We start from the raw sequence: 26,562 nt of genomic DNA, 5'->3' as shown, positions 1-26,562 counted from the left end.
CTTTTCAAAATGCTGCACTGATTCTAAAGTGTATCTGAGATCTAGAACCAGTGTTGCTAATCACCACAGGCATAGTCAAAGAGGCCACTATCTAGGTAGCTGCTTCCAGAACTTAGCAACTGCCTTCTAGTGCAGAGATAAGAACATATTTGAATCATAATAAATAGTCTTGATCTTTTAAGACCACTAGGAAATAAGTAAGAGGAAGCAATCTGTGTTGATGTGCCTTTAAGGACTTAATTTTCCTGTGACTCGTGTTTATAGATTGCTTTCTGTTTAGGGAAAAGGCAGGCATTTCTAGCACTCTTATTTAGGAAGCCATGTTGACAGATGGGAAGTTGATGCAAATTGAAACCATATTTTCCTCTGTCCCATTCTGGTTGATAAACACTCCTTCTCAGAGTGTGCTGTCTTGGATTCTTTAAGTACATGTTCAGTGTGAGCACTTGGTCACTGTACTACTTGTAGATTCGCTAATTTGCTTAGAATGGTCATTCCCACTCCTCGTTATGTAAGAGAGAGGCCTAGGGAAGCGGGCAGCTTGGTTAGATACAGGGGAATGCCGTGTGCAGAGGTGGTTGACGGGCAGAGAACACTTGACGAGGAAGGATAAGATAACGGCTTTTCCGTGTGCTTATCCACCCAGTCCTAGTCTAGATGGAGTCCTTCCAAACTGTTTCTTTCAGCCCTGCTCAGATGATCGTCATCCTGGCCCTTCTAGGCTGTAATCCATCAGCTGAGCTCCCGGTGACATTAGGGCTTTTGCTAAGATGGGCTTACGGGACAACATGAGCATCCATACCTAGATTTCAGTTCTGGAGTTCTCATTCAAACCTGCCGCACGGTCATGAAGCCATGTTTTTTCCATAGCTCTTAACCCTTGCCTTCCACTGGAGCCAGGATGCCGTACTGGTCCCATGATCCAGTGTGGTCAGAGCTGTTTCTCCTGGTGATACTCTGCTGTTAGGACTTTAGGGTGCCGAGTGAGACGTATCTGCCCGTTCTTCATCCTGAGGGAGCCTCACCTCAGAGTCAGTTTGTAAATGGCAGGGATAGGCCAGGGTAGGTTTTCCTCAGACCCAAGTGCCTGTACCATATCTGTGTTTATTGTCCACAGTTGGAACTCAAAACAGACAACAACCCCCAATTTCCCTTGTGTGCTCCCAGCGAACCGCCATCTCACGCAAGAGAAATAAAAAGAAAAAGGTGCTCCCGAAGGCTGTGGAACCCATGACTACTGTGAAACCAAAGCCTAGTCCCTCGGAAACTGAGAAGAAGCCAGCAGCCGTGGCCGCAAGGCCACCTGGTCTCCAAGCTGCAGAGTGCGCTTCCGCTGAGGAGAACCACATCTTGGGATTTGGCATTGTCCTCAAATCGCCGTCCTCAGATGTAAGTTGATATTTTTCTGGCTGCCAACCTGGGTTGATAGAAGTCTCTGGAACTTTACGGTATTAAGACACTTTCCACTCAACTAGTTCTGCCCCCGGAACAGGTAGGTAGGTACGAGTGTGAGAAGGAGGAGGAGAGTAGGAAGACCCTGAAGAATGTGTGTGCCTTCCTCGTTCAAAGGCGTTCATTCCGAGTCTTATCTTTGAAAGAAGAAGGGTGTGTGGTAAATAATCTGCTCGCTAATTTCCCTGCGATTTTTTTAATTTCCAAGGGGCAGTTTTCAATTTCCTCAGTGTAGAAAACGAAGAGGACGTAATTAAATCTTTTGTAGGTGGGCATGGACGAACAGAAGCATCCAGATAAGGGCATACCTTTGTGGAAACACAGACGAAGGGCAAGAAAGGAGCAGCGGTGCTAATTCTGTTTTGCAGAAGCAAGCCACACTGCTAATTAGGTGGCAGCGGCGTGCCATTCACTCCGTATAATGATAGGTTAACGCTCTGCGAAGGTTCGCTATTTTAATATTTCGGCTAGAACTGTCGTTGCAGACTGGGACGGTAGATTGCATCCGAGATATCCATCTGACATGCTCTTTTATATTCCTGGGCCCACAGACGAGTTCCTATCATCACGCGCAGAATTTGCAGCTGCACGCTCTCCTTACGATATCCTTGTCTGAAGTGCGTTTGCACTGCGGCCCCAACTTGTCAGAGTTCTTAAAATAAACAAGGAAAAGCGATCTGTTGTCACCAGATTGCGTAGGATGGGCTCCTGCTGAGAACTCCCACAGACTCCTATAAGACGGGAGTCCCCTCACCCCCAACCCCCTGAACTTTAAATAAGAAACAAATTGCCGATTTCCTTAAGCAGTTGCTAGATGGTTCCCTAGCTGCGTCCACGTTCCAGCCTCCAATGGAAAGAATCAATCTCACTGTGTTTTCACACCAGCTCAACTCTTTATGTTTTTCTTTTCAAAGATTTTATTTACTTATTTTTTTAATGTATGTGAGTACACTGTAGCTGTCTTCAGACACACCAGAAGAGGGCATCGGATCCCATTACAGATGGTTGTGAGCCACCATGTGGTTGCTGGGATTTGAACTCAGGACCTCTGGGAGAGCAATGAGTACTCTTAACCACTGAGCCATCTCTCCAGTCCCTCATTGTGTTTTCAGTCTAGAAAATTCTTGGCACTTTCTTCTAATCCTCAGTGTTCTAAGAGGCATTTGTTTTTATCATACGTATGTGCTACGGCCATTAAACTCTTCAAAACTCATGTTTAATTTACAAAGTTCTCTGGTGATAAGCTTTGGTATGAGACCAACTCCCTTGTTTGATTATATTGTATCATTGAAACAGCTAAGGCCTGGTTCAAACCCTAGGTAAACCGTATATTTGAAAACAGATACATTATTTTATAATAATCATAAATTATTATAAAGTACAGCTACGCTGATTTGGACAGACTGTCATATTTTCCTTAAAATTCTTTTCTGATAGGCACTGGTATAGTAGAAACAGTAGTTGAGACCGTAGGTCATCTCCTATGTAGGTGTGTCTATTGCCGTTAACAACTGAATTCTCCCCTTTTATTGTTAAGGTCCAAGTGTATGTTAGCGATAAATCGGAGGTCTGGTAAAGACCCTGTGTACATTTACAAAGTAGAGTAGAATTCTTATTAGTTTTACCAACATCAGTATTTGTTTATTTCCTCTTCTTTTCCAGGATTATTTATTTTATGTCTGTGAGTACACTGTAGCTGTCTTCAGACACACCAGAAGAGGGCCTCATCCCATTACAGATGGTTGTGAGCCACAATGTGGTTGCTGGGAATTGAACTCAGGACCTGTGGAAGAGCAGCCAGTGCTCTTAACCACTGAGCCATCTCTCCAGCCGGTATTTGTTTACATAATACATGCAAACCATTTACATTTTTATTCGTGGCTGGTTCTGGCACTTCTTACCATAAAATGATCCTTAGACGATAGCATGATCCTAAAAACAGGCAGGAGGGCTGTGCGTGTGTCATCCCTTCAGTGCATAAGTGAGCTTCACCTAAAGAACTCAGTGGTGAGTCCCAGAATGCGATGCAAAAGTGCTTTCAGTGGGTGGTTCACAGGTGCAGATCAGGCTGGCCCCAGCAGTTCCTGGGACGAGGAGTGGGGCTTGAATTCCAGAAGAATGGACTCTCTGTGCTCAAGTGTCCAACCTAGGCCCCTTTCTAATCTTTTAGTATTTCTTAGGTATGAGGCTATAAAAATGTCAATGGAAGTCTGGAGGGAATAATTCTTCTAATTTTTTAGAGCAACTGTCCTATAAAACACGTTGGAGAAAACACAGAGGGGGGGGGGGAATCTTTGCTTTAGAAAATGGGCCCTGAGAAGTCTACAGCGTCCAGAGGCCTTCGGTCATAGCACTGGGCCTTTTGTCCGGTGTTTCTCCGGTAGCTGAGTGGCTTTTTTCACAGGGTGCTTCCAGGAGAGAAAACCTGGATGCTGCCCATGAGGCATGGTCCAGCTTCATCTGGGGTCACAGAGGAGCCACCGTGAAGGTTTCGTGTAGAGGAGTGATCTGCCCGTGTGAGGGTGGTGCCTGGCGTCCATTATGAATGACTTGACAGATAAAGAAGGGGAAGCTAGAGCAGCGGTTCTCAACCTGTGGGTGGTGACCTCTCTTCCCCCTCCGCCCCCCAGAGCGGACCGTGCCTTTCACGGGGATCGCATATCCGATATCCTGCACATCATATTAACACCCCGATTCATAACAGTAGCAAAACTACAGTTATGAAGTAGCAAAATGATTTTATGGTTGGGTGGAGGGGGGTCACCACAGTTATTGGGAGCTGCGTTATAGGGTCACAGCCTTAGGAAGGTTGAGAACCACTGTACTAGAGTTCAGGCCAAAAGGAAAAAAGATCCTTGTGGTTAACCAGGCAAGAGGGATAAGCCTGAAAGTGAGGGCCGCTGAGAGGACAGACTGCTTGCCAAAGGCAAAGCAAATGCCTGAGTTTGGTTTGGGGAAGCAGGTGGGTGGCTAGCCCTTACCAACAGCTTTGCTCAAGGTAAAGTGACTTCATCATCCTCAACCATTCTTCAGACCCAGAGGAGGAGAGAGTAGCGACAAGCACCACACCTCTGCTAATTGCTTTCCTAGATTAAAAACAAACAAAAAACCCCTGTGAATCATCCTTAATTATTCACACTGTATTAAGTTACTCTTTTACGTTTACTTGTCCTGTCACACAAATACAATATTCACAGCACACACCCAAATGTAACAGCCCTTGTGGTTCTTGGGGTCCCCGTAGGTAACACGTCTTCTGGGTGACTATTATCTCTCCCTCAACACAGGGATGCACAAAGCTCTAGCCAGGCCCACTGAAATATCAACACATTAAATGATAGGTCGTGTATGGGGACATCCTTAATAAGTGTAATTTACTTAATCTGCGAATGATAAAAACTCTACTCATGCATGAAACACCTTGTGCGAAGTAACCTTAAAAATATAGGGTCTAGATTTGGCTTCAGCTGTAGCCTGCTCCTCTGTGTTTCTGCCATTTCCTTATCTGTCCCTCCTCTCTACCTCATACACTGCCAGAGCTCTAAGCTAGTTTGAGCAATTCTCCTTTAGGGAGGAAACTTCTGTGGGTTTTTTTTTTTCCTGAATCAGTTCCATGATTTTGTTCCAGATCCTTCTACCCCAGCTGCTCAAGAACAGGGTCCTGTATTTTAAAAGCAATAATACTCATGTGGCATCCTGGGTGACATAACTCATCTCATTTAATTCTTCCTGTTGTCAAGAGCCTGCCTGCACAAGTTGGCAGGGTCAGACGAGGTCAAACTAATTCTCCACTCCAAGCCTGTCCTCTGCCCTTGTTCACTGTAAGAAAGACCCTGGGAGACCATTTAAATACATGCACTTGGTCTTGTTTTTATTGTTTTATATGTATTGGTATTTTGTCTTCATGCGTGTATGTGCACCATGTGTATGTCTGGTGCTCATGGAAGTCAGAGGGAAGTGTTAGACTCCTTGGAGTTAAGGACAGTTGGGAACCACCTGTGGGTGCTGTGAGTCGAACCCCAGTCTTCTGGAAAAGCATCCACTGCTCTTCTACACGGAGCTACCGCTCCAGCCCTCAAGCACATAATTCTTTATGACAGATCGGTACTTGAAAGGGAGCCAGATGGTTAGATGATGGCTCTTTAGTCCTGTTTGCTTGGCGCTTTCTTAGGGGGCCAGCAAGTGGTTAAAAGAGCAGACCCCTAGCTTAGGATCTCAGCTGTGTGGCCCTGAGCAAGCGAACCCTGTCCTTCCCTCAGCTTCCTCCCTGTAAAAGGGGGCAGTAATGCTTGCTTCCTCACAGAGTTGGCCTCCTGGAAGAATTGATGACGCCTTCTGTGGAAAGCACTTAGAACAGCGCCTGGCATGTTGTGAGCACATGATAAATATTGGCTATTTTTTTTTCTAACCTTACCATTCCTACCTTTAGAGGAACAAATGTAAATATGGCTAAGTAAATGTAGCGGCCTGTACGAACGATCAGATGCTTGTGAACAGATTGCACTTTTGAGGAGGAAACAGCTGGGGTGTGGGGGTTCACATTTGTAACATGACTATTTGACCCTTTTCAAGTTAACACAGAATCCAGACCTAAGTTACACAGACTCGAAAGCAGAAACTGAAAGCCAATTCTGAAATTCAAATACGCGACTTGAATTCACGACACAGTGCTCTCTGAGACCAGTCTTACGCTCACAGCTGTTGGACGCCAGGTTCGTTGATCACTGTTTCTCAGAGCGGGTATCACGCCTGAGCTACGTTAGTTTTATGTTTGTCAACGGTTGACTTCTGTTTTGTTTGGTTTGCTTTATTGAACCACTCAGATAAGCTTCAAAAACCTACTTCGTAATTTTTAACCATAGAAAATGCTTTTATTCGATGGAGTTATCATAAACACTCTCCACTAATTCCAGGTTGCATAAATTCTGACTGAAGACAAAGGATGACTGACGACCCATCGGTTTGAGATAATTTTGTTAATCCTGGTTTCGTATGCTTCTTAAGTGATTTTAAACGCACTGGTGCCTGCAACAAAAATAGCTCCTTAATTCAATGTGCTTTCCTGATAACATCTTATCTCCATAGATAACACATTCTGCTAGGATCAATTAAGGTAGATCACGGAAACCATTTTCCATTTACTTGTTGACATTAAGGAGTATGTGCGTGAGAGCCTCAGTTTCTATGGTAGGCACTCGGGTTCAAATGCTTGCCTGGTTATATTAGTCGGATGATCTTTTAACAAGCTCCTCCACCCCTTGGTACTAGGTTTTGCGGGTGAAACTTTGGAATAATGATGGGAGCCACTTCATGGAATGAGAAAATTGATATGTTCTGTGTTTCCCTAGAGCATAGACTATAACAAGTAACAAGTATCAATTATATCACTACTTTCCAGGGGGCTCTAAAGAGAACGTAATAGTCTTTGCTCTTTAAGGAATATGTGGGAGACGTTTGCAAACAGCACTTGCAGTGTCATCGGATACAAAGCCCAGTCCGTCAGAATGTCTCCAGAAAACTGGGAAGAATGGTACTTCTCTACCTGGAAGGTCAGAGATAAGAGTCTCACCATGGGCATCTTCTCAGAGGACCAATTTCCGTGGAGTTAGGGGAGAAGAAGCTAGGCGGTGGGTGGTGTTAAAATCTTACATACTGTCCATTTAACTCAATCGTCTTGAACATAAATCAGGCCTTAATGTTCAGAACCATGATTTATTACCTGAGAAGGAAAAGGCTAACCCCATCTCCGAAAGGCTAGAACCTCCCATTATGCAAATGCATGGAGAGACGTTTAAGGGACCAAATTGTCTTTTCTAAAATCTCAATTCTACCAAATTTTATCAGAGAAACATAAAAGAATTAGACCTCCAATGATTTTTTTCCCCTAGTCGGTAGTAAATATATGCTGTGATCATTACACTTGCTTTTTTTCATAGAAATTGTGTTAAGCACTTTTAATACCGGTCTTAACGGAGTGCAGCCAGCGGCATCCGTTGTTAGCACTGGGGATTCTCAGTTCAGCTACATCCGTAGGCCTTGCCTGTGCCGAGCTGACAGCAGTAACAGACAGAGGCTGAGCCAGCCAGAGTCAGCCAGTCAGAGTCCACCCTGCCCCAGAGTCAGCTGATCGTGGGCCAAGTGCCAGGAGGTCCGGTTAAGAAATGGTGATGGTAAATCTACTGGGAGCAGATTTGATTTGCAGGATACAATGTTAATTGTTCTTATTTTAAAAAAAAGAGAGATAACATTTATGAGCAAAACAAAATCAGTACAGGTTTTGTGTGTTTCAGACTTTTTTCTTTTGGGCAGTGGTGGCCCATGCCTTTAGTCCCAACACTTGGGAGGCAGAGGCAGGCAGCTCTCTTTTTGAAGCCAGTTTGAGGTCAGCCTGGTCTACAGATCAAGTTCCAGTATAGCCAAGGCTACACGCACACACACACACACGCACAAAACCCTGTCTCAAAAACCCAATAATAATAGTAATATTAATAATAATAATAATAATAATAATAATAATAATTTTTCTTTCATTATACATTATACATTATAGTATTGCAAACAGGCTGCCTAACAGTATCTTTGAAATATCATTATCAGTCCTGCGTTAGGCTTTGTGGGGGCAGAAAATCCATCTTCCTCAGCAGAACCCAATTGTTCATCTGTAGTTTTCTTTAAGGCTCCATCCCGAGCCACTCTGAGACTTGACCAGCTGGCCCTACTCCCTGGTCCTCACCTCACATCACCTAAAGCAAACAGCCTTGTTCGTGTGCATGTGAATGTGAGTCTTGCACAACTCGGAGCTGGGAGAATCGTCGTGTATCACTTATTAATTTAACAGTTGCTAACCTGGCTCTAATGCCCACTAAAAGCATCTGTGCACTCCTTTCCTCTTAACCATGACTGACTATGTAGTTTGATAATTGTCTGACTGTAATTTTGGACGATTGCTATCATATATAAAATAGCCTGTATCAGATGTGTCCCCTGACTGACTCATTTATGTGATCTCTTTAGGCGTTTTATGATACGTTCATAGGAACTCTCGGGTGGCAGGGGACTAGGAGGTGTCTTTTCATTTATCTTGTTGTAAAATCTATTGCCTAAAGTGCTTCCAAGCGAAAGGAACACCACACCGGAAATACAAAAAAATAGCATAGTCAGTATGGCTGTCCTTGGTCCAGGGACATTTTCAAGAGCCTAGGAGTCAGCAGTTTTCGCTCCCAGGACATCACCAGCGTGAGATGAAATCACACAGCTTGAGGCATTCCCAGTGCTGATCCATTGCACTCAGTGGCCAAGGGACCTGAAATGAGCGGGACACCGCATGGTGGGAATTCATAGTGAACCCTGAAATTAATGACTGCAAACATTGTGCATTGTCCCTGTAACTCGGATGTCACCGTTTACACATCTTTCAGCCACACTAGATGCTGCAAATTAGTTTATTATCTGCCTTGGCTTGAATCAAGTAGCGAATCTGCCGAGGAAAGCCTAGAGCATTTTTTTTTACATTGCTTATTTAGAGAAGTGTTTGTTTTCATAACTGCTATCAGTCAGCGGATCTCATTTAAACCTCAGCCGATCAACAACAACAACAAAACAACAACAACAAAAAGATAATGATGCTACAGCTGGAGAAAGTGTTTTTAACCTGATTATAAATACACACGCAGAGCTGCGGTTCATTATACGGCAATAACGTTCTGTGATTATGCTTATAAAGCAGACTAGACGGCAAGATTTCATAGTGAAAACAAGATAATTAGTCTCTTTTTTTTTTTTTCATGTTTTGGAGCATAAAGTTAGCTCCCCTCCCCTCTTCCTTTTCCTTAAAAGGAATTGGCGCTTTGTGTCCCCTTTACACACGCCTTGGTACCCTGTCGTTACCTGCTAAGAAGTCTGAACAGAAGTCAGGGAGGAGGATCAGGATGACCACTTCCTCTGTAGAAGGAAAGGAAAACCCATGCTGCTGTCTGTGCAGTTAATCAGTCTGTGTTCTCCTCTGCGAGGTGCTTGCAGGTGGGGGGTGGGGGTAGGGGGGTTCATGTCCTCAAAGTGGAAAGATCAACTTAAGATAACAGCATTGGCCGGGCACTGGGAGATAGAACAAAAGCAACAACTTCAGCCACCGATGGTCCCTCTGCAGTCACACGCCATGCACTTCTAGTACCATCAGAGGCCTTGGCGCCACAGAAACCTCCAGGTGTCTACTTTTAGGCACTGTAACAGGTGCCACAAATAATAACCACACCGTGGCCTCCTAACTCTTCTCGTCAAGGCCCTGTTAAAGTGCCATCTCATCCTTTTCCCAGCCTGCATATTCTCAATCCCTTTCCTCCACATCCCCGGGAGCCAGTCCTGTCTGACATTAGCACTGACTTGCTCTCCGGTAGTGTTCCTCTCACCATGCAGTGTGTGTGGTGGTATTCACGTCCACCGTGGCTGCAGAGACAGCCTTGAATCCCTCTCCACAGAAGGGCCTTGGTAAGTAGGGACTGAATCAGGTGCTCACCTCCCCGTGGATCCAGCACATGTCATTCAACGGTGTGTGCCTGGCCACAGCATGGGGCTGGCAGACCACTTCCTCTGTGGAGGGAAAGGAAAACTCAGACCTAGTCACTGAATTCCTCCATAGCGTTTTGTTTATTCTGATACATATCTGCTGGGTGCTGACTGGATCCTTAGCATGCTAGATATAAAAGCTGTGCACCCCAGCTAGATAAATGCAGGGCAGAAAGTGCTGTAAACACACTGCATAGAAAGTACCCTGCACACATCAAGAAGGGAGTGGCTAGTTCTGCCTGGTGTTCTACTCTGGTTTCTGAAGATAGGCTGCAAGCCCTCCAGGGAAAATTTTGGAATTCTCCAAAGTCAGGTGCCTGAGTTTTAAGCACCCAGGGCTACAGAAATGAAACAAACTGCAGTTCTATCTTTGTCTTCTCTTGCGGCTTAAGAACTCCTGTAACCACCCTAGGTGGTCAAATCGCTGTAGGATACACTTGGTGGAGAGGGTTTTAATAGACTCTACCTGATACAGGAACTCCTACCAAAAATCTGAGATCAGTTCACTTGGAATCAAAGTTCACAGGATGTACGCAATGTAAAACCTTCTGTCAGATTATGATGGTAAAATTCTCCCCATTCTAACCATTCCACATTGGGCCGCTTGGCAGGTGTTCCCTGAGCGCTTGCTGTGTGTCCATCCGTTTGCAGGAATTAGGAGTTCCGCCTCTGGCTCCTGTCAAGTACTTCTAGACCTTTGACCAGCAAGCAGCAAGATGCAAAAGTCAGGGGAAACCTGACAGCACTGTGCTTTTCAGTGGTATTTACCAGGCATTCAGAAGCCAAACATTAAATGGCAAAGCGGAACAGAAGAATGAGGTGACTTTCCGGATAATCCAGTCCAAAATTCCATTTTCCAGGAGCAAGGTCCAAACACCTTCCTTAGCTGTCTGAGTGATGTAGGCTATGCTCTGGATGCCCTTCACTCTATAGTGTGCTGGGCACACTGTAGGACAAACAAAATAAGTGAGCTCTGTTAACCAGGAGAGACTCTGACCCCAGCTCCTAAGGGGCTGCTTTTCAGAGCTGCACCTATGACATCTGGGGACTGACAGCGTGATTGACAGCACACACAGCGTGGGTTCAAGGTCCTTTGTCCTTTCACTGTGACGAAGTCTGCCCCTGCCATTTCTGTTCGCTCACATTGTCACCATTTGTAGGCTTTCATTGGAGTAAACCATTTTATACCTGATAGAAGGAGCGGGGACCTGTGAGGACAGTTCCTGCATTTGTCACCTTAGGTGAAAGAAATTATTTGACATTTGAATTATCTTGAAGTCATTTTTTTGGCACAAGCTTTTTTTAGGCCTTAGTTTCACCGTTTATGGAAACTGGGCGGTTGCATCCAGGCGGTTCGTGTCTTTTTACCTATAGGCCTGTGTGATGGCCCAGCCTTCTCTGAAATGTTTGCATGACTCAAATCGTGTAAGCCTTACTGTTGGAGTTATCGTGCCCCCTTCTGTGAGTTATAAGTGGTCATTGGTTTTGTAAATTGCAAAATCGGGCACGCAGAGCTGAGACTATATAATTCAGCCGCTGATTTCCTCCCCCCCCCCCCCGCACTTATGCCCAAAGGAAACTGCTCCACATCTTGCTTTTAATGAAATATTTCTCTTTGTATGTTTTTTTTGGTAGCCAGAAGTGCAACTTGCTGAAGGCTTCGATGTGTTCATGCCCAAATCTCAGCTGGACTCTATATTGTCAAACTACACCCGCTCAGGAAGCCTTCTGTTTAGAAAACTGGTGTGTGCATTTTTTGATGACAAGACTTTGGCTAACTCCTTACCCAACGGGAAGAGGAAAAGAGGGCTCAATGACAACCGGAAAGGACTAGACCAAAACATTGTGGGTGCAATAAAAGGTTGGTCTGCATCGTTTCATTTTATGGGTTCATTGTTGAGTTTGCCTACGGGTAAAAAAAAATGCTAGGCTAACTAGACGCTAATTTAATTTGCTGTTAGCAACCTCCCCATGGGTGTGACTCATGTGTAAGCTCTGTCGGTCCCCACCCCAGATACTGTAGAATACTACTCAATGTGATAGTAGTTGTGGAACTCGTAGCTTCAGAACCAGTTTTATCTGCTGCAGAACCAAAGACACTTGGTAAATGGGAATTATACATCATTTCCAAGAATGTCATCAGAATATGATTTTGGCAAAATTTAAGTAAGATTAAAACTTTAAGCATGAATAAGAATAAAACTATGGTATAAGTTTTATAAAGTAGTACATTTTTTGGAAAGTTTAGAAATTGTAACACCAGAACTGTATCACATGTGCCAGATATTTTAAATATAAGTGAAAGCCACTTACTGTCTCTCCCCACATATTCCTAGCCAACGTGGTCCCTTTTGGAGTGTGACACATGCAGTTCTGCTTGTCACTTGGAGGGACAGTTTTGGTCCTTCCCCTTCACCTCCTTTGAACATGTGTCCATTCCGCCATAGTTTGGATACGTGTCTTCATCTGTGGCCACTTCCATAGCTCCTACCTAGTTCTTCCCTGTTCCATGACTGAGATGACTTTAGGAAGAGAAGGATTTAAATGTTAGTATCAGAAAGAACACGCTCCGAGTCTCACTAAACACAGCTGCCGTGAAAATGAACTGGAGCTTCAACTCAAGTCTGAATGCTCTCCCTGGTTCAGTCTCTCCCTGGTCATGGCCGTCAGTGACACTGACTCAGAGCTTTCCCTGCCTCCTCTCATGGCCTTTCTCTTTCAGAACGCGTTCAATAATGCTTAAAGGATACTTGGAAATTCACGATTGACTTTATAAAATAATTCAATTTTTAAATGGAGTTAGCAAGGACCAGACACCCTTTGCTCGTGGCCAGAAAGACATAGCCTTCATTAACAGGACATTTCTCATGGCCCGTTAGAACTTTTTTTTTTTTCACGTAGAGTGACAGTGGAGTTCTATTAAGTAAGAAGCACCACAGAGATCGCCACAGCCTTTGCCATTTATGAAAAGCATGATTCAGCCTGCAGTGGCACTAAAACATGATTATAGAATTTGAAAAACCAGTCAATAACGTTACTAGGGCTCTCCGAATCGAGGAGGGAGCTGTTTCCCTCTCCGCAGACCGGGCCTTCTCAGGCACGAGGGTCAAGGCCGCCGATGCATTTCTGCAATACACACAGGCCTTGGTTTAATTTTCGTTCTTTTTCAGAGCAGTATATTAACATCGTAAAGGCACTTTGAAATTGGGAAACCATAAATGACCACATTTCATCTGTGGGACATTAGAAGAGCCTATATAACAGATGTTAATGAAACACATCATTACAAGTAGACTGGCACATCAGACCAGGGCTTAAAAATCTGTTACAAACAGTAAGAGACTAGACATCAGACAAGAGTTTAAAAATATACTACGCATGTTAAAAGAAGATATACCTTAATTTTTCCAACCTTTTAATAAATATGGCAGCAAGACCCCTATCCCTAATACAAAGTAAAGCAAATCAGTCTAATGGAAGAATTCCACGTTCCCAGCCTGCCCACGACCTTATTTAAAACTCTCTTCTAGTTTTATTCTGTTGCTGTGATGAAAACACATATATAGTTATAGACATATTCCAGTTTCTTTCTCTAATTACAAAAATAATTCATCCTGATAAAAATCTAATTCATAACCCTGAAAGGATTCCCACCCACTTCAAAGAGTACCCTCTGCCCTCCCCTCTTGCCATCTTGATTCAGCTGTGAAAACAGCACATGTCTGCACTGGAAGACATTTTATTTATTTATTTATTGTACAGGATTCCTTATGAGCTCCTTGAAAACACGATTTGTCTGAAATGTTCTTATTACCTGGGCCACTTGTGGGATCAGGAGACGCCACTGCCCAACATGTTGATCTACCCATGACTTCAACTGAGAGTGGGTGGGAAGCAGCACGTGCTGGCTGAGGCTTTGTGGGAGCTTCCTTCCTGTGCCCTGAGACAGGCCCCCTGAGAGGAGTCCCTTGTCGTCAGGTCCTTGTAACTCCCACGTTATTTTGTGTCAGATCATAAGAGAGGACTGGAGAGTGACGTCACATGCAGACAGTTACAAGCTAGCACTTACTCTGTGAGCTCATTGAGCTCACTCCCAAATCCTTTTCTCTCCCCTAAGAGGAATAGTTAGAAACTTCTAGATCTTACTGGTTGGGGTATTCACTCTTCTTTCTGTGTATATTTGCCCTCTTAACCTGCCTGCTGTCAGCTTTTTTCATACTCAGACACTGAACTCTCATGGGATAAAGGGGAAACATTTCCTTCCTCTACACCCTTTGGCTTCTGTAAATTCCTGTGGAGTGAATGAGTAGGCAGAACTTTTGGTTTTCATCCTGACTTAGGTCTTATGTCACCAACATCTTGGACTAAGCGCCAAATAGTTTCATACTTCTTATAGCTAGTTGGGAATGACAGACGTCAAAATGACACTTGTAAATGTCTAATAAATGCATTCAGTAAACTGCGAGTGAAAGTGAAACTGTGGGAACCAAAATCTAATATAAATCTCTTAAGACCTCACCTCCCAATACATCTTTCTTTGCCATAGTTTTCTCTCAGTGGTTTTTGGCATGGGTTTTGCAGATGAACCTTGGAAGTAGGTATCACTGAAGGTCCTACAGAATAGCCATTTCTAGTGTTTCTTATGATCAGTAGAGGTAAGAGGGAAGAGTATCCTAACTCAGGTCTTCTGCGTGAGTTATCTGGAGATGTCGTGAAATGACCTCTTCCTACATCCCAACCCCAAGGCTGTCTGGATTGTCATTACCACGGCTGTATACTTGAGAAAGATTGTGTGTGCACACATTAGTGTGCATTCTTCCCTATTCTGTCTCAGGAGGTCGTGAACCCATTGCGTATTACTTTGAAAATTCCTACAAACTAGGGACAGAAAATGGGTACTCTTATAGACTCTCACATGTAAAACATAGCGGCGAAGGAACAAAAGGGATTAGATGGATTCAAACACCAGTTGCAAAGTGATACAATCTCTGTAAAATGCCCGTAGGCGGGAACAGAGGTACCATGCAGACTTCATGTGCTGATTTACGTATGTGTTGAACTCTCTTTGCATCTCTGGAATGAAACCAACTTAACTGCCCTGGCTGGTCATTTTTACGTGTTCTTAGATTTAGTTTGCAAGTGTTTTTAAAAGTTAGATTTATTTTATTTTTATGTTTATGATTGTTTTGCCAGCATTGTGTATATGTACCACATGTGTACAGTGCTTTTGAGAGTCAGGAGAGGGCACCAGGTCCCCAGAACTAGAGTTTCTGAGTGCTCAGTAAGAGCAGGTGATGCTCTTAACCTCTGACTCCTTCTCCAGCTGCAGTTTGCAAGTATCTTATTGAGCTTTCTTTCATCGATATTCATCATTGAGATTGGTTTACAGTTTTGTTTTCTGTTGTGTCTCCCTCTGGTTTCACTCTTGGTATTATGCAGCCTTCATCAAAGAAGTCCCAACTCTGAGGCGGATTACGTGAGGTGTTATTTATTGTCCTGAAGAAGCTAGTTTTGACTGTCGATCATTTTTGAAAAGTGCACCAGGGAAAAAAGTTTATTAGGGGCTGATTAACAGAGCTTCTTGTGTGGTAATTCTTCCCATGACAATATCTCAAAAGCAAAGCATAAGCCCTCTTTTCCAAGATGATGCTTTTCATATAATTTTATGCATTAATAGTGACTTCTACTTAATGATGATCCATTAAGAGATTAATGAGTAAGCGTGAACTCAGGTATTGCTAATGAAAGAACCCTTCATTGGAAAAACTAACCTGAAGCTTGGGAATATGGCCTTGTGGTAGAGCCCTTGCCTAGCATAGGTGAAGCCCTGGGTTTGATCCCCTGAATGGTAAGAACAAAACAAATGAAGGTATTAAAAACCCTCACCTTAATATTTTGAGCATCAGGGAAGGGCTTAGCTCTTTAACTAGAGATTTAGAAGCACTGCTGGGAAAAGCTTGGATGGACTCATAACTGACTCTGTAGAGGTCATTCCCTCACCTCTCAGCATGCTGTCTCTGCAAAGGCTGCCATTGGCCCACCATTGTCTTTTCTGTGATACGCTCACTGGACCATGCCGTTTGACTTAAGGGTTACCTATACGTGATGTTGACTGTCTGGAAGCCCTTTAAAAATAGTCATAACAGAGCATAACCGTAGTTATGATTCTTAATCTGGCTCTGTAGTAATTAAGTAAGAAAGTCTTTGCTATGTAACCGGGATGGAGTTTTGACTTCCCTTGCATTCCACTGATATCACTGATGTCTGTCAAATGGAGCAGTGGTTGTTGGCTCTCGCCCTACCCTCTTCCACACAGTTGGCCACTCTTTTTTTTTTTTTTTTGGTTCTTTTTTTCAGAGCTGGGGACCGAACCCAGGGCCTTGCGCTTCCTAGGCAAGCACTCTACCACTGAGCTAAATCCCCAACCCCACAGTTGGCCACTCTTACCAGAGATCAACATTATCTGTCTAGAGAGCCTTGAGGACTCAGAACTACGGGAGGGACAGCTTGTACATGGTGGTCTCCCAAAGAGTTCAAAGTTGAATGCCCATTATCTCTAACTTACACTGTCGCATGCTCCACAGAAAAGATCATCAAAAGCTCTCACTTTATCTCATGACTCTAGACGCTTTAGGTCCATATCTGTTGTTTGATAGGACTTCTATTTCCTGCAAATGATACACTTTATGGTGAATTGATTTTAAAAAAAAGGAAGAAGTAACTGTTTGGAATATAGGTTAAATGTAATCCTCTAGCTAAAAATATTATTTTTAAAGGCTTATTATTAATTATTATTATTTGACCTCAGAGATTTGAATTTATATAGAAGTTGAGTTTATAGCTGGTTTATTCTTATTTTTTGATGGTAATTTTCCTGTGTTCCCAGAACTCCATGATACATTGGCTACAATTCGCAAATCTCTATAGTGATGATTTTATTTCTTTGTGCAAAGGACAGAGGCTATAAGACATTTGAGTAAGTTTACTTAGCTTAAACTTCCCCAAAGTGGTGGCACTAGAGTGGCCTCTGACTCCAAAGTCCTATTGTATATGTAGATTTTATAGAGATGTTTGAAATTAAACATTTCTCCCTTAAAATTTAACATTTTGGATTCTTTGTAAAATCTTGGAAGTTGGCTCTGCTGATGGTCTAAGACCAATTATTATTGATGCAAAGTGTATTCAAAGTGAATTTCTAGTCAGACATAGCTCTGCTTCGATTTATTTCCTGGCTTCAAGGGTAGGTCTTTCCCTGAAGATACTGAAAACTAATTCTATGATACTGGGTTAGAAAATCGAAGACTGCTCCCTTCTCTAGTGAAAAAAACACTTCTAATACTTTCCTCATTCATAAAACTGAATTTAACAAAAGCCTGAGAGCAGATATGACATAGAGCTTATCTCCCCCGAGTTGTAAGTAAATTAGATTCTTGATCAGATGGTAGGCAACAGGAGGTAGTTAGTGAATGCTTTGCCTCAAGAATCCTTTTGGGAGATCAATGATCAGCTGGTTATTTATCTGATAATATTTTTATGTATAAAATCTGCTTAAAACAGATCACAACTGTCTAACGGGTGCGATATTCGTGTAGAAAGCTTGGCTCTTACCTGGATTGTCGAAATGTTTTGTTTCGTTCTTTTGGTTTGGTTGGTTTTATTTTTATGAGTGGATATTGGCGTTTAAGCACAGGGCTTCGTGGCTTCATGCACGCTAGGCAAGCATTTAGCCTTCACCTAACTTTTGTTTTATTTTCCTACCTTTCTTGGAAGCTCAGTGACAAATGGGTCATAACAAGTCTCAACAGTGCTGTGCAGGCAACCCTGAGTTTCCGGTTCCTTGCAGAGTGGTTCTCATAGTTTGCATCAACATCATCTAGGGTATTGGATCAAACTCCAGATTCTGGGGCTCTGTTCTCAGAGATAGAGATTAATTCCATAGTTGTGGGACAGTCTGCAAGTCTTGATCTTTGGGCAGGCGGTACTGATTCTGGTTGTTCTCCGCACCCCCAGCTCCCTTAGAGAAGCTGCACCTATGCTCAGGGTCCTGCTAGTCACTTTAGATGTCAGCAGTGCACACGTTCACCTGGGAGACTCAGTTCAGCAGTGCCCAGTTTCCTGAAGGCTGTTTTCGTTCTCATCTGGGGGAAATGATAACAGAGCACTATCTCAGCAGAGTCCTTCTTCCCCCTTCTTTGAACTCAAAGATTCACTTTTTAGTTGCGTTGTTTTGTCTTGTTTCACTGAATAGCCCAGACTGGCCTGGAACTACCTATGTAGACCAGTCTGGCCTCCAGTTTACAGAGCTCTGGATGCCTCTGTTTGCCTAATGTTGGCACTAAAATGTGTCACCACCTGGCTTAAAGGTATTTTTGTTGTTGTTGTTGTTGTTTAAATCCTATGTTGTGTTATACAAGGTTCCCGTTTCAGCATCCTTGAAGTGACTCTGTGGGTAGAACCAGACTGACCAACACCTTCATCTACTTCACTCATGTCACCAAGAAGGAAGAAAATAGTTTCCAGATCAGACTTAGGATTCAGTAGACACATCCCAGCAGTATTCTTCCTGGTCTTGACCTGACAGTCTCCATCCTTGGCAGTCTCTTGACCCAGGTTCCCTCGATCCCACGGGAAACATTCGTTCTGCCAGCTTCTTCATCATGCCGAGTGGTTCCTGTCGCTGCCCACACTCTGTGTAGAGGTTACCAGAACAGCTTCTCATAAACCTATAAGCTTAGACATCATCAGCATGCATGAGAATGCCTTTAAGCCACAAGCATTTGGGCTGCACAGATACAAGTAAAATCCTAGCCCCTGCCCATAAGAAACATTCCATTTGCTAGAACTACAGACGTGTTAGCAACAGCCAAGAGCATAGACCCATACTCCAAGCCAGAATAAAATACACATCACATGCAAAGGAAGTAAAGCTCACTAGAAGGAGAGTTCATCAAATAGGTGATTGTTAAGTAGACCTTGAACGATGAGCAGTCCGTCAAATGCAAAGGGATTGGGCGAAGTCAGCTATGGACTCTTTGGTAGAGCTTAAGCTTGACAACATGAAATGAAAGCCTTTGCCTCCCCGGCTATTCACACTAATTCTACTTGGTAGACCTCGAGTCCTCAGCAACCTGCTGGCCGTAAATGATTTAACTTCAGAAATATAATGCCAACGAAATGAACTCAGACATAGTTTACCTACAAAAGTTTTCCTTGAGTGGTCCTTTTAAATTTTGCTTCTTAATGTTACACAGGTGCCACCTCATACCCAGTAAATAAGAGTCCTTGAGATTGAATGACAGTGAGTTTGAATGTGTGCCCTGCTTCGTACCTGGTCTTCTGAAAGCTCAAAAGAAGACTCCCATCCTCTTTAGAACTGTTGGTCCATCTGCTTCCTACTTAAGAAGCAACTGGACATGTGGACAAACTCATCACATTGTTAGCTTTTCTTGATTTCTCTCCAGTCTCTCACAAATGGGTAGAAACCATTTTTTGGACTAATCTCCAAGATCTCAAGTCTAACTCCCAGAGTTGCTGAATTCTTACCAAGCATGCATTTGAACACTAGTGTCAGAGTCACAGAGACAGCCTCCTGTAGAGAGAAGCTTCCATCACAGAAACGGGGCTCTTGAGGAGTGGCTGCATCGAGTTGTCTGCTGGACACCATTGTTCTTGTTGACATTGCCAGTCTGTATTTTTACTGTGAAAATTTCCCAACAGATGAGATCAGGGTCTGGGAGAAGACCACTTTTCTTCATCGGGAGACCGTATGGGTTAGCCATGGTCCAAACAATACCCAGCCATGTGTTTCCCACAGAGCCAACCTCCTTTCTTTTCAGCATCCTGAATTATCTGCGTGTCAGAGACATTCGCTGGCAGAATTGTGTAGGAAGTCCTGAATCATTCAGTCACATTCCTGGTAGCTTTTTCTGGGACCTACAATTGATGCCAGTAACACTTTCAGTTCAGTTCCGTAAGCCAATGTTGACTGGGTCATACCATATATGCATCAAACACACGAGAGACTCAGACAGTTGGTATTTGCTAGTGTTTCTGCCCTAAACGTCTGAATACAAATGGTCATGGAACATTCGTCATCTTTGTAGTGTTACAGACCAATGATAAATCCACAGAAAAACGAAAGATGTGTGTAAGTGCTGAACGATAAAAAAAAAAAAAAATTTAAGCCGTAGTCGTTTAAAATGAACCAAAAACTGTCATTGACTTGGAGGCTGCCCCTAAGACATACCTTTGTGTAAGAGAAGGCCTGGCTGTACCCATCTTGCTGAGAGCCCCTTGGAAGAGAGGGCTGCTGCCGTGTGTTATGACTCTGGGCTTCTCACCGCTGCTGCCTACGGGTTTCTGCAGTGTGTGTCTTGCTTGCTGCTCTGCCTTAGCTCTCGGTCCCTCTCAGCCCACAGTCGTTCTCAGAAACCTTTGTAGACTCAGACTTGGCAGCTTCTTATCTGTCCCCGTCCTTTGATCAGAGCAAATCCAGTATTTAAGTGCACCCCTTCCCTGTGACTTTGTAGCCCACTGTTCCATAATCGAAGTAGCTTAGTCGGGTACAACTCAATAGGAGATCATCCTAATTAGACCTGTGGATGCAAGCTGGAAGCAAACAAGCGAGCTGGCAGCCTGGCACAAGACACACAGGGTGTGGGACTCGATCACAGTGTTTAGGGCCTGCCTGAACCTTAGACATGGCCATCCTCCTTCAGCCTGTCTTCTCGCTCTCCCACCTGTGTTAGCCACGCCGTCCTTAACAACAGCACTGACCTGCGAACTCCTCAGGGTTGAAAACAAAGGATTACATTTAGTGCCTTGTCTCTGTACGACCCATCCTGCTTCCCGACCCAGCCCTGCCCGCTCTGTTTTTCCAACTTCTTGCACTCACTTTCTTCTTAGTTTCTCCGACCCCATTAATCTGTGCGTCACTTTGTTCTCCAAAGTCTCCCCGAAAAATCTCAGCATCTCCCTTTGTTCTTCTCATTGTAATTCTTTATACTGCCCACTGTACAGGCCAAGTAACACATGTAAAACCAGATTCAGTGATGTCATTTCCCACATTTAGCTTCTGTTTACTGACTAAATCAAGACCAGCCCGGTCTAGACGTTTTTTCCAGTCTGCCTGCAGCTTGACTTCTCTCCCTGTAGATTTGTTTCCCAGCGCTTTCTGCTGGGGGAGCCAGCTGACCTCGGGCACCATTCCTCAGACACTAGTGGTTTTAGCTTTGGATTTTATAGTCTCTCTAAGGCTTTCTCTTTCAGTTCTTTCTGGAGAGATCCAACTCATTTTTTTTCTGGACAGGCCCAAGTATCATCGTATCAGCCATGAGACTTTCTTGAGATGCCCCAACTCTAATGGTTGCATTTCTCCGAATCCCCACAATACTTGTTGCCTCTCTATGGTGTGGCAGCTTTGCTATTAGTGGTTTGTGTGGAAGGTGGCCTAAACTGAAGGAGTTTAGGGATAAAAACTGTGCTGTTATAATCTCATAGGCAAAACATGTATGAGGATCCGCGGTTATCCTTTTGAAGCTTGAGTGTGTCGTCTTCCCAGTAAGACTGTAAGTTCCTGTGGGCAGACAGTACACACTCTATTCCTCTTTAAATTCCTTGATGTGTGGAAGTGTGCTGCTCATGTAACAAATAGCCAGTGATCCCAGGAAAGAAGGAAAGAACCAAACAGTCAGTTTATCTTCACTCGAAAGGGTGATTTCTTAAACACCGGCTGGAGAGATGGCTCAGTGGAGGAAGCCTTTGATTTGCAAGAATGAGAACTAGAATTTGTACCTGCTGCACCATGTAAAAGCTTGGTGTGGTGTGTAAGGGTAACCCCGACCCTGAGAGACTAGTGAATCCCAGGGGCTCAGCGCCTAGTCAGTTGAGTCAAACAGCGAGTTTCAGATTCAGTAGAAAACAACAGCAACAACAAAACCCTGACTTAAAAAAATAGTTAAGGGCTGGAGAGATGGCTCAGTGGTTAAGAGCACTGACTGCTCTTCTAGAGGACCTGAGTTCAAATCCCAGCAACCACATGGTGGCTCACAACCATCTGTAATGAGATCTGATGCCCTCTTCTGGTGTGTCTGAAGACAGCTACAGTGTACTCGTTATATATAATAAGTAAATCTTTAAAAAAAAAATAGTTAAGGGTTGGGGATTTGGCTCAGTGGTAGAACGCTTGCCTAGCGAGCGCAAGGCCCTGGGTTCGGTCCCCAGCTCCGAGAAAAAAAAAATAGTTAAGCAGTTGAGGAGCACGCACCCTGACACACATACACAATCAAAACACAACTCCACATAGGTGTGTTTAAAGGTTGGTATGGATGGTATTGTAGCTTCCCCAGACCCAGTTGGGAAGGGCGGCTGAAGTCCTGGAAGCTGGGATTTAAATGTGAAGAGGAAGGTAGCAGCAGCAGATTGTATATCCTGGCCGAGGATGGTGTGTCAATCCTGTTGATAAAACATCAAGGTAATCCAATTATGAAACCAAATCTGTGTCCCGTGAGGGCCCCGAAAACACGCCATTGTCTGAGAGCAGAAAAAAGCAAACTCTACTGTATGCAAGAGAGTCTGTTCTCATCCCCTTGGAAAGGCAAAGTCAGGCAAATTTACTCAGGCCAATAACGGACTCTATAGTCATGCTTTACTCCTTACTTCCTGCCTTTTCTATCTCAAGACTTCTTAGTACATCCATATGCATTTGGAGCTATGCGTGCCACTTAACACTCTTCGTCATAGCGAACCAGTGGCTCAGAGACAGGATAGAAACGAAAAGGTGTGGGAACGCGACCGTAAGCCTCAAAGTGTGCACCCAAAATTGTCCTCAAACGGAACTCAACTAGAAAAAGAAAGAAGAAATAAAGAAGCAGCCTACCTCGAAGAGCTGGTGCCTACCCTAACATCCACTGTGCAGAACTGTGGTACAGACCGGCTGGGAGCCCCTGATCTGTCCTGGGAGTGGGGCCCTCACAGTGGCGTGTTCTTCCAGTGTCCATCACCGCTGCAGTTAGTGTCCTTTTGAATGTGTATGTTCTATTGTCCCGTATCGATGTGCGTCATGTGTGTGTGTGGTGCTCATGGAGATCAGAGGAGGTCATTGGATCCACCAGAACTGGAGTTACAGACCATTATGAGCTGCCATGTAGGTGATGGTAGGTGACGAGAAGTTAAGTGAGGTCCTCTGTGAGAGCAGCAATTGTCCTTAACCACTGAGCATCCCTCCCGCCCAGCTGTGCATTATGGCTGTGAAGACCAAGGGGCACTCTTACTTTCTCACCGGGTCATAGCATCTGCAGGTGCTCTCTGCAGACTTACTAGCGATGGCATGAATTCTGTAACCCATGGACTAGCTTCTTAAGTTCATTTACCCAGAATCCCTAGCTGTAGAAACTGAGAAACACTCATTACATTCTCTGCCAGACATTTGTCTCCAGAGCAGACAGGCACAGGTGAGTTCTGTGGTGCAGTACTCGGGCAGAAAGGGACGGCTCGACACCTCCCACCTCATGCCGCTTGCCTGTATCTTTGATGATTCTCAACCTTTAAGTTTTTGTTTCACTTGATACATAACTTGCTGGCCTATAGAGTAAATGAGTCACACTGAAGATTTCCAAGGTAATTTTCAAGTAGCGTTCCTGTAAATCTGTCATTTCCAAACATTTTTCTTTGCTGGAAAAACGGATTAAACAGTAAATTACCATTACCTCAAAGCTTGTCACTATCCCAGGTATTAACCCTGGGCAGAGATGGTTCCCTTGAACTACACCAGACGCATTAAACCAAGGTATGCCGTGCCACAGTTTGCCAGCGGAAAGTGTTAATCATATTTCGCAGTCACTGTGTTATAAATGAGCTCTGCTGTGGGCCTTTCTTAACTGGATATAAATTTAAATTAGCTTTGTTTAATTTGAGAACTCAACATAGGCGCTCTTCAGACCTTCCTCCCTGACAGGGATGCCTCCGTAGGAGAACGGAGTGAAGGCAGGCGGAGGATGCGGTCGTGCTCCCGCAGGCTCTGCTCGGCTCAGATCTCTCTGAGAATCGCTGTGATTAAACAAAATTGTCTAAACCTCACAGCCCCACAGGGTTGAGGGTAATGAAAGAAGCGTTGTACGCGTGCAGGTTTGCTCCTGAGCTCCGTTTAAGTTTGGAAACATTACCTTTTCTGTGATAGAGTGCGCCTTGACTGGTCTTCAAAGGTCCAAGTCAGTGGCATTCTATGCTTTAGAAGTGTTGGTCCAATTCTGAGTAGTAAACCTACAGAATTGCCTAAATATGGCTGGGAATCAACATTGTAGATGTCCAAGGCCCTTCTCACAATGGCCTCCCACTTAAATATTAGTCCCACTCAATGGCCGTCAGCTGAGTGGTGTGGTTTCTGCGCTTGCCTGCTGACCTGTAGAGTGGGCTGCTTGGCTGGTTCCCGCAATCTCACGTATCTAACACAGATAACATTCCTTTATCGTTACGTTCGAGACTGCCTAAACTACTAAGTCGCCTTAAAAACCTCGATTTTAGGGTGCATTAGTCTGTGAACTGTACTAAATTATTGCTACTAATTCAAATCCAAAATGAGCTTCTGGCCACTGTCTACTTTGAGACCTGTAGCATTTAGTAAATAAATACTTCCCTGGGGCAGGGAAGGTGGCTTAGTGGCTTAACAGGTAAGAGCACTTGCGTTCCAGAGTGAGGACTTTGAGTTTTGATCCCAGCACCCACATAAACAGCGGAGCATGGCCACATGTGTCTGTGACCCTAGCACAATGGAAGGCAGAGAGAGGTGAATGGCTAGAGCGCGCTGATCTCCAGCCTAGCAACAGGACCAACTCCTTTATTTAAATAAGGGATAAGGGGCTGGAGAGATGGCTCAGTGGTTAAGAGCACTGTCTGCCCTTCCAGAGGTCCTGAGTTCAACCCTCAGCAACCACATGGTGGCTCACGGCCATCTAGAGTGTGATCTGCTGTCCTCTTCTAGCATGCAGGTGTACACGCAGATAGAGCACCCATATACATAAATAAGTTAAATCTTAAATAAATGAATAAGGGATAAGTCTGGGAGCAGGAGAACGGGACGCCTGATGACTACTACTTGCCTCTGTCCATGTGCACACACTTGAGTACATATGAAAATGAAACTTAAAACAAAAACCCTCCCTTCTTTCAGGATAAGAATGCACCAGAGCCATGAACAGTACATTCACGTTTGCCTCCCGTGTGCCAACGGTGAATGAGAACCGTGGGTTCTGCCCTTGCCGAGTTCCAAGTCTAGACAATCAAGAGACATTATTATTGAGGAAGAGGGCACCCTCTGGCAGAGGAACTCTGGGGAGCTCTGGGGGAGCCTTATCTGAGAATGTTGGAGCCCTGAAGGGAGAGATAGATGCTGTGTATCCTCTGACATTCACTTGAGAGGAAAAAAGGGAGCCGTCGCCTATGTCCCTCTTAAAGATAGCTTTTGGTGCTTCTCCAGACTAGTATCTATAAATTGTTTGGCTGAGGTCTGGTCAAAATTAACTTTTTAGTGGCAAAATCCTAGGAGAAATTCTGACTGTCTCAAAGACTGAAGTGTGACATTTGTCCCCCCATCAGCACAGTATTGAGTCCCAGAAGTAGAACTGACAGTCTCCATCTTGGACATAGGGAAGGTATTTGCCAGAGTTTGTTTTTCTTTCTGCCTTACCCCTCAGATTTGAAACTGGTGTTATAGTTAGGACAGTTGCTCTCTTTACGTCTTAAAAATCAGAGAATGCCCCTGTGTCTCTTTCTTCTTCTCTCTCTCTACTATCTCGAAGGAACTTGAAGTTCAGGGGTATCTTTTCCATCACTGATTTTAATTTCACTATGCAACCGTGTGTGGGCCACACATGGCGTTTGCTGCTGCTCTCTATACTTAACAAGTTGACGTAAGCAGATCCCTGTGGACTCTTACCCGTGGGTTTTACTTCCAAAAGTCCCGTGTTTTACAGATAGATGTTCACAGTGTTACTCTGGGCTGCTCATGCTTAACTTCCAGCCACAGCACAATAAATAAAGCCTTTCCTTTCTACAGACTTCCTTTGGGACAGTAAGGTTGAGTCTTCTCTCCCATCCATCCACCCAACGTCAACAACGGCCATCTTTTGCCTCCTGGAATTTATCTGAGTTCTCCTAAAGGGTTCACTGGGAATGGCTGACAGGGGACGGTGTCGTCAGCGTCATTGGGCATTATCAGGTGACCTCAGAAGCAGTCTACAAGGAACCCTACTCTCCCTGTTTTTACCAGTCTCTCGCGTTGGTTTTCAGCTGTCATCCGAAGCGCGCTGACCCTCGAGTGATCCAGTCCCTGACTAGGAACGAGTTGAGCATCAGTTGGCTGTGCCGCTGCTGCTTTCCCTCGTGTGAGCTTCCATGTTTCCTTCAGGTCACGGTTCTCTCGCCCTCTCATCTGGGTCCTTTGTAAGTCGTGTGTGTTGCACAGCTGCTGCTGCTGCTGATCTTGTGAAAGCACAGCACCTGCCGCCTTTGTCATATACACGTGGGATGTGACGGCGGCCACATTTCTCTTCC

At 44.3% G+C, this 26,562-nt stretch overlaps 1 protein-coding gene across 5 annotated transcripts in view; it reads left to right on the top strand.

Annotated features, from left to right (window-relative positions):
• The window catches only part of Bend7 (BEN domain containing 7), an 82,971-nt gene that overhangs the window by 31,759 nt on the left and 24,650 nt on the right, over positions 1-26,562 (top strand). For 4 of the 5 annotated variants that reach the window (XM_039096483.2, XM_039096482.2, XM_039096481.2 and 1 more), the window contains 2 exons: positions 1,118-1,389; positions 11,650-11,875. In XM_039096483.2, the coding sequence (XP_038952411.1) occupies positions 1,118-1,389; positions 11,650-11,875 (498 nt within the window). Of the gene's footprint in view, positions 1-1,117; positions 1,390-6,024; positions 11,606-11,649; positions 11,876-26,562 lie in introns of those variants that run through there. The other variant, XM_039096487.2, reaches the window with a different exon arrangement.

This window comes from Rattus norvegicus, chromosome 17 (assembly GCF_036323735.1).
Source record: "Rattus norvegicus strain BN/NHsdMcwi chromosome 17, GRCr8, whole genome shotgun sequence".
Lineage (NCBI taxonomy): Eukaryota > Metazoa > Chordata > Mammalia > Rodentia > Muridae > Rattus > Rattus norvegicus.
This window is presented reverse-complemented; position numbering and strand designations above follow the sequence as displayed.